Source organism: Camelus ferus, chromosome 4 (assembly GCF_009834535.1).
Source record: "Camelus ferus isolate YT-003-E chromosome 4, BCGSAC_Cfer_1.0, whole genome shotgun sequence".
In the NCBI taxonomy this organism is placed as follows: Eukaryota; Metazoa; Chordata; class Mammalia; order Artiodactyla; family Camelidae; genus Camelus; species Camelus ferus.
In genome coordinates this window covers 16,649,203-16,658,030 of record NC_045699.1, presented here as the reverse complement: position 1 = coordinate 16,658,030, position 8,828 = coordinate 16,649,203, and the positions used below count along the sequence as shown (strand labels likewise).

General features: G+C 37.1%; 1 protein-coding gene across 1 annotated transcript; it reads left to right on the top strand.

Annotated features, from left to right (window-relative positions):
- Positions 1-3,101: 3,101 nt before the first annotated feature.
- Positions 3,102-8,551, top strand: DMRTA1 (DMRT like family A1). Its single transcript, XM_032477591.1, has 2 exons — positions 3,102-4,042; positions 7,008-8,551. The coding sequence occupies exons 1-2, from the start codon at positions 3,403-3,405 to the stop codon at positions 7,847-7,849; spliced, it is 1,482 nt and encodes a 493-aa protein (XP_032333482.1). The 5' UTR covers positions 3,102-3,402; the 3' UTR covers positions 7,850-8,551.
- The last annotated feature ends 277 nt before the right edge of the window (positions 8,552-8,828 follow it).

Below are 8,828 nucleotides of genomic sequence, written 5' to 3'. Positions count from 1 at the left end.
ATTTGCTTTATTTCTCTTGGGTTGATACCTAAGAGTGGAATAGAATGGCTGGAATATATGATATGTGTGTATTTCACTTTTTCCGTAATCGTCAGGTGTTTCTCAAAGTCGTTGTACTATTTTACATTTCCACCAGCAGTGTTTGGAAGTCCTAGCTCCTCCACCTTCATGCCAGTGCTTGATATGGTCAGCCTTTCAATTCTAGCCATTCTAATAGATGTGTAGTGGTAGGTTTAATTTGCATTTCCCTAGTGACTAATGATGTTCAATATCTTTTATTGTCCTTATTTGCCATCCACATATCTCTCTTGGTGTTTGTTCATTCAAATCATTTAAAATATTTGTTTCTTACTGAGTTTTGAAATTTCTTTGTATATTATGTATACATGTCCTTTTTCAGATATGTATATTAGAGTTATTTTCTCAGTCTCTTAAAAGTGTCTTTTTGAAGAAGTATTTAATTTTGATGAAGTACAATTTATCAATTTGTTGTTTTTATGGATCATACGTTTTTCTTTCTTTTTTTGTTTGAGCAGAGAAAGGTTTTTTTTTACAGGCCACACAAGAAGAAGGAGAATGGGTGGCTCGTGCTCAAAAGACCCAAACTCCCTGATGGTTTTCCAGGAGAAGTTTTTATAGGCAAGATTTGGGGTGAGGCCTGCAGGGTGTGTAACTTTCTTCTGATTAGTTGATGGTGAGGTAACAGGGTGGCGCTCCAAGAATCTTGCTTTCAGTCTGAAATTACCATATGGATCATGCTTTTGGTGTTGTATCTAAGAAATCTTTGCATAACCCAGGGTCACAAAGGTGTTCTCCTGTGTGATACGGTTTTATAACTTGCATTTAGGTCTGTAATTCATTTTGAGTCAGTTTTTATAAGTTGCATGAGGTATGAATCAAAGTTATTATTATTATTGTTTTTGCACACAGAATTATTCAATTGTTCCAACAAAATTTGTTGGGAAAAAACTATCCTTTCTCCACTGAATTGTCTTTACATGTGTCTTTGTCTAAAATTAGTTGTCTATTGGTGAGCCTGTTTCTAACCTCTCTAAGCCACGTCTGTCACATTGGTTTGTTTTTCTGTTTTTTTTTCACCAATAATACACTATTTTGATTACTATAACTTTGTAATAATTCTTGAAATAAGATATTGTTAACTTTGCAACTTCATCCTTTTTTAAAAGATGTTTTGACTATTCTAGGTCTTTCCTTTACATTTGCATATGACTGTTAGAGAGGGTCTGACAGTTTCTACCAAAAATAGTCTGCTGAAATTTTGATTGAGATTAAATAGATCTATAGATCACTTTATGTAGAACTGTCTTCTTAACAATGTTGTTTTTTGACCCATGGAAATGGTATATCTGTCCGTTTATTTTGATCTTAAATTTTTATCAACAAAGTTTGTTAGTTTTCAGTCTTTAACACATTTTATCATTTTCTATTTCAACAGACACATTTTATTTAAATACAATTACTTTAAAACTTACTTTCGCTTTTTTGGATAAAAACCAATATCCCTTGCCATAATTGTAAGGTAACTTAGAAAATCAAATAAAAACAGAAAAAAAATAATGTTAAGTACCAGGTAAACACTGTTACTTGCTAAGGCTCATTTGATTTTTTTTTATTAAAAAGCATAATTAACAAGGCTTAAAACAAATTATAATGTCATACCTAACACCAAGCTGAGCATTTGCCTTTATGTAACTAGGTCTTTAAAAATAATAGAAAAAGGGAATTGTTTTCTCACTAGGTAATTCACTGTGCTTTAATGATTCATATAGTACTGAAAACTTATTTCTCATACATTAGATGTGAGTTCCACAGTTAGGGAATAATTAGATTTTAGGCAGGAGTGATTTGAGCAAGGAAATGTGAAAATGTTTGGGTATTATAGAATCCATAGAGGTTAGGAATTCCTAGAGTGACAGTTCTAAGTCTTGGTTGTATGTAATCTTCAGTTTGAGAGTTTAAAAGACTCAGAACCAAAAGAATCAGAATACTTGGATTGGGGTATTTTTATCTTTTAAAATTTCCCTAGGTAGTTCCAATGCTTAGGAATGGTGGGAAACCTCTATGATAGAATGTCAAGTCAGTATGAGAGGACAGTGATGATGTGAAGTGGGCAGGTAGGAGAAAGCCCAGATTGATTAGCAGTGTCTGCACTGGATGTCAATAGGTGGAATGGTAAAATGTCATTATTACTTGACATCTTAGGGCTAGAATATGAATTGCCTGTCAAGGTAGTTGAATATCATCTTGAAGAAATGATAGAGCCCTGACTCTCCCTTCTATTAAGAATAAACGCTCATGAATTTTGTCTCAAATGGTCTTTTGTTTAGAAAGCAATATGATCTTTTCTTTCAACTAAAGGCATTAAATGCACATTTCAAGATATGATAGCATGTTTAAATAATGGTCTCCAGGACCTTCCTCAATACTTTACAATAGAAATGTATTTTTGAAACAGCTTTAACACAATTGCTACCTATAAATAGTTCCAGGTAGGAAATTCATAAAGACTTCTTTGGGCAGTAACATTTCAAAATATATTGATATATAGAATCCAGATTTGGATCTGTAAATAACAGAATGCACGAGAAGGTTCTGAATGTGGATCAGTTCCCTAATTACTTACCCACTGTTTTGACGCAGACAAAAGACCCGTTTAAAATAAGGCACTTTTCAGGTGGGTAACATTTGCAGCTTGTCAAGCTGTGCTTTCTCATTAACGTTGGCTGTGTTACCGTCCTGAGGACTTCATCTGGGAAAAGGAAACAAAAGGAGAACTCCACGTCCAAGTCTTTAAACTCTCATAGGAGGAACGAGGAACTGGGTATAGGAGAACTTAAAATCTTGCTTCATTTAAGAAGGGCAGTAAGAAGCACGGGGAGGGAGTGAAGATTATCTTACAAAAATGTACGTTTAAGGAATTCATCGGGAAGCAAGTGGGAGAAAGTGGCTTTTTGTGTGTGGAGGGACATTTGCAGGCCATTAGGACAGTTTCTTGTATCTCCCACCGCCCCTCCTCTCAGACTGTCTAGTCTCCACTCTCCGCCCCTGGCTTTCCCTCCCCAAGGGAGAGCCCTTGGCCAGTAAACCAGGTGGGCGGGGTAGCCTCTGCAGTCTTGCCTTCTCCTGGTCTCAAGGCGCGAGGAGCACAGGGACTTTAACTTAGCGCCCCGGGACTCTTACGAGGCTCTCTGGGCATCTGTAACTCTTTGAGTCTGCAGGTACAGGGAGCCGTTGTCCCTAATTCATCGAGGGAATTGTGTCAAACTTTGTCGACGTGTGGGTGGGAGGCAGCGGGACCACTGCCGGTCCTCCCGCATCCCGGCAGGGTTAGCTGTGGACAGCGCGCTCTTCTGTTGCGACCCCTCGCCAGACACTCTGGGAATGGAGCAGTCACAGTGTGGCAGCAGAGACCAAAGTGTTAGCGGCCGACCCCACCTGGCCCCAGGGTTGGTGGCAGTGGCCCCTCCATCCCTGTCTTCGGCGTTACCGGTACCCCCGGGCATACCGGTTCCTCCAACTTTCCTGCGACCGCCCAGCCTCTTTCTGCGGACAGCCGCCACCGCGGGGAGTGGTGGCTGCCCGCCGGCTGCCAGTCTGGAGAGGGGAGTTGGCGCCGTGGGCTGCGGCTACCCACGGACACCCAAGTGCGCTCGTTGTCGGAACCACGGAGTCGTGTCGGCCCTCAAGGGCCACAAGCGCTTCTGCCGCTGGCGGGACTGCGCGTGTGCCAAGTGCACACTGATCGCTGAGCGCCAGCGCGTCATGGCCGCCCAGGTGGCGCTGCGCAGGCAGCAGGCCCAGGAGGAGAGCGAGGCCCGGGGGCTGCAGAGGCTCCTGTACTCCGGACCGTCGGGCCCCGGGGGTCGGACACCCGGAGGAAGCAGCAGAACAGAGAATCCCCAGACCGCGACCGGCCCTGCGGCGGTGACTGCTCTGGGACTGGATGCCTTGAGACATGCCAGTGGTCTGGCGACCCCTGCTTTCGAAAGTTTCCAGCCAGATTATACGGAGGAAAAACAAGGTGAGTTGATCTAACATTAGCTTTTTGCAAAAGAAAAATGGTTGTTTTGGAGGGGAAAATCTTTGAAATAAGCAGCTGTGCCCAGGAAGCAGGCAAGAAAAGTTCTCTAAAAGAAGCACTAATTTAAGTTCTGAGAAACTGCCCCGCAGTATGGACTTTAATGAGGGTGTTAAGAGACCCATCACCTCCACTATGGAAGGGCTTTCTGTTCTCTTAGGTGGTAGGGTAAGGTATTGAAAAGGTGAAGTGTGAGTGATCTGTTGAGCAACTCCTGCTAGGAATAGAGTTTGTCCCCAAGTTGCTATGACCTTAGCTGTGAGCGTAGAACTTACAGGTGGCATTGAGTGAAAAAAGCTGCCTTTTGAGCTTACTCTGTACTCTGTTCAGCTGTAAAACCAAAGTTAATCTGATCTTGCTGGAAAACTCACTTATGGTTGGGGGTAGAGTTCTTTTTACCTTTGGGACAAACCAACTGTAAGTGGGCAAGAGACTGAAATCTACCAAAACCTCTTTTTACTCCTTTCCCTTAAAATTTTTAAGCATTCATCCCTTTTCCCCAACTGCTTATCAGCCTCCACAAGTGTAGAAAACTTAACATTTGAAGTTTCAACTCTTCCCATAGGAAAGAAATTTAGATTTTCTAAATTCAGATTTGGTAAGAATTTCAAAGTCCAAGGATTTCTTATCTTTGGGGATTTTATCCTTAGGGATTTCTCATCCAGGAAGTTTTCATTTTTTTTTCCCCCTGTTATTTATTGACTGCAAATCAGCTTCACCCCCTGTGTTAGGTAAACAAATATATACACACACTTTGACTAGGATTATCCCAAATTAACTTTTCATGCTAATGTAAATCTCATTGTATTTTAATAAATTTTATAGTCCTCCGTAGGTCACACTAGCACTATAGAAGTAAAAATTAAAATTTCATAAACTAATCTGACTGACAACTCTCTGCTAGGTATTGATTTATTTATATGATTTCTTTGAGGGGGTACTTTTTTATAGGGTCAGTTACTTTATTTTATTCTTTGCCCCAGTTGACCTCTTTTTTTGGAAAAGCTACTACCATGGCTTTTCTAAACTGACTGCTTCCTTTTATACAATATCCATGAATTGTAGTAGTCTATTTAATTTACTCATTCATTAGACAAAGACTAACAATGATTCAGAGGTGAATAAGATTTTCCAATACAAAAGAACATTATATTCAAAAGAAGGGAAACTTTATATATTCAACAACTACATGATAGACAAAGTAAAACCAGCTATAGGAGTTGAGAGAACAGAAATGATATAATATCCCAATATTTTAAAGACAGCTTATTTTCTAGATAGTCTAATGCAGTTGGTATTTCATTATATTGTGTTCCACAAGTACAGTGTAATAACGAAATTTATTTTATGCATAAATTACTGTAGAGATGAAATTTTGATACATGTTTAGGGGATCATATTTAGTGAATCGTATTTATAAATAAAATAGAATGGCAGACCAAGACCAATCTATCCCCACTTCATTAGATGAGTTATATTGCTTGATTTAAAGGTGAAAATACTAGAGAGTCTTTGTGATTTTGCAAGGGCAACATCTTTTCTTTTGTCCTACGTTTGATATAATGACAGTCTTTTAACTCTCAAAGTGTTAAATTGCACACACTTTATTTTAAAATAAACTATAGATATTTCTTTGGAATTTAGGATCACTCCTTGAGAAATCATAGGAGTATTGCAAATTGTGTTTGCCAATCACTGCTTTAGGCAATATTTGTTTTGTTACATTCATAAATTTGATACAAAAAGAAAGTTTGACAGTAATACTATGAGTAACCCACTTGACAAGTTACTCTTTCTAATGGAAATGGAGATAAAACATACTATAGGGTAAGAAGAAATGTAAACCAAAATAAAAGTCATTTAGTGAATATTACACATTGTTATTTCCCTGGCATTAGCCTTGCAAAATGGTTTTAATAGATATTCTTGTTTCATGAATATTCATATGTTCCACATATTGAGGTAGAAAATCAGATTTTTATGTAAAAATACTTTTGGAAAATTGCCCTTAGTACTGGAAGGGAATTGTGATTTGAAGCAGAAGGCTAATAAGTTGTTTTTATAAGACACTTTGAGGATATATACAGATTGCAATAGTAAAAATAGTGCAGTTAATAATTTTCTTTAAAAAAAAGTTTGATTGTAAATGCTTTTATTGATATTTCCTGGAGATTGAAAAAGAAAGTCCCTATTTCACAGAGGATTATTAAAAATACACCAACTCTATATTGTCTCTGATAAAATACAATATGCAAGCTCTGGTATGATTCAAGATTTGTACAGCAGTTGTTATTATTGGTGTAGATTTGAAATTATATTAATAATTTTGTTATTTTTTTACATTATTTGAGTAATTTAATTGCAACCTGAAATGTGAGCATTAAAAAAACTAATTGTTGAAGTTTAGCATTAGTGATTAAATAGAATATTCATTTTCATACTAAGATGGTTCCTTCTTCCAATTTCTTATCTAAACAGTTGTTTGATTTAGTTCTTTTAGTCATTGTCAAAAAAGCCCTTACATGGGTAACAACAAAACTTGGGGAACATTTAGGAAAATCTTGAATTGCCAAATGGGGCAATAGTGTGAAATGTTGGTGTTAACAGTTTAGGAGAACAATAGACTTTCATCTTCTGATTCCTAAATAACTACAGCACTTGTATATTATATAATTTTGTGATCCTGAAATGAAAGAATAAATGGCATTTTCCCACTATTCCAACACTGGCATTTCTAAATGATCTTTTTAAATACTTACTCATTGAAATCTCTTAAACTGAATAGTAACATTACTAATATACTATGAGTAGATGAATTATTTTATCAAGCATTAATTTTGAGTGGGTAAGACTGGGTTCTTAGAAGTTTTCTCTTTATTTGATTCCTTTTTTTTTTAAATTTCCACAGTACAAAAGGAGAGTAAATGTGACTCATGCCAGAGTGGACAAGAAGAACCAGTCTCCAAATCCTATCACCTTACCCTGGAATCATCTCCTAAGTCTAATGATGTCATTGGAAAACAAAATGTCAGGTCATGTCTTTCAGAAAACTCAAACAAGGATGATCAGCCTCCTCATCCTGGGGAGCATTCAGGAGGTGAAGAGAGTCCCAGGTCTCTGTCATCCTCTGATCTGGAATCAGGAAATGAAAGTGAGTGGACCAAAGACTTCACCGCTACCAGAGCCAGCCTTCCCACTGTGTCCTCGAGATCAAGAGACCCTCTTGATATCCTTACCAAGATTTTCCCAAGTTACAGACGCAGCCGGCTAGAAGTCATTTTACAGTTCTGCAAAGGGGATGTGGTCCAAGCCATTGAACAGGTCTTAAATGGGAAAGAACACAAACCAGACACCAGGGAGCTAGCAAGCTCAGGAGAATTAGAAAATACAGCTTTTCAGAGAGCTTCAAACTTTGGTTTAGCTGGAATTGGTTTTGGAACTCTAGGAAATAGATCGGCTTTCTCTCCCATTAACACTACTAGTGCTTCTTATGGAGGTGATTCAAGTCTCTACACTTTAAATCCTAGACTAGGTATCAGTCCATTACGGCTGGCATATTCGACCCCAGGAAGGGGGCTATCTGGTTTCATGTCTCCCTACCTAACTCCTGGGTTGGTACCAGCATTGCCTTTTCGGCCAGCTTTGGATTATGCCTTTTCAGAGATGATTAGGGATTCTTCTTACCTTCCCAGCAAAGATTCAGTAACTGGTGGCAGACTGTATTCCAGACCAAATCAGGATAGTCTGTAATGCATCTGCCTATCTCCCTTTCTGGAGTATTTTTAGAAGCATGCAGTACGAGCCCTTACACCCACATCTATTGTATTCACTGTGTATGTGCATGGATTACCAGGCCTTAAAAATGCTACTTTTATTTTTTACAAGCAATATAATAGATATGAGATCTAAAGACTCTTCTTTAGCATTTATTAAGTGAAAGAAACATTTAAACATTATATGTGCCTTGAATAAAGCCAGTTCAGGAAATATTTTTACTTTAATGAATTTTCTTCCCAATATATCAGTTGTAAAATTCGTATTTTAAAACTATACTTTTAAAAATTTCATTAAAAATGGGTTTATAACTATAAAATACAGTTTTTGAGTGTAAAGTAATCCAGTGTTCTATAAAATGAACCAAAAGAAAGAATTGAAAAATTGAGGTATTCTAAATAATTATTATATTAAACTTTTTCTTTCCTTCTGTTTCTTGTACACAGGAGAGAAAAATACTTACTCAAAGTATTTTAAAATATTGTATTTGCATATAAGTGATTAGTAGTAAAACTTTTGAGATATTAATTCCTTATTTTTTCTGAATGTCTATTTTTCATTCATATCTGCCATTTATGATAACAGGTACCATTAATAAAGCATGTTTCTTTAAAGTAAACATTGCAAATTACACAAAGGCCTATGAAGTAAATCTTAGGAAATGAAAATGCACCATCTCCTGGCCACTATCACTAATTGCAACTAAGTTCTGGTAGAGTATAGGAATTAGAAATAAATGATTTCCTAATAATATAAGATAACCATTTTTAAAAATAGTTATTTTGGATCATGCTAAATTGAATTTTCAAATTATAAAGTGAACATCTATTGTGGATGAGGGTTTTAATCTTTAAGTATGCTTATACCTGTATCTGGGGAAGCATTCCTTTACGTTTGTGGCAAGAATATGGCAGGTAATTTCAAAGATAAAAATAATTTTTTTCAGGAAAGTTAA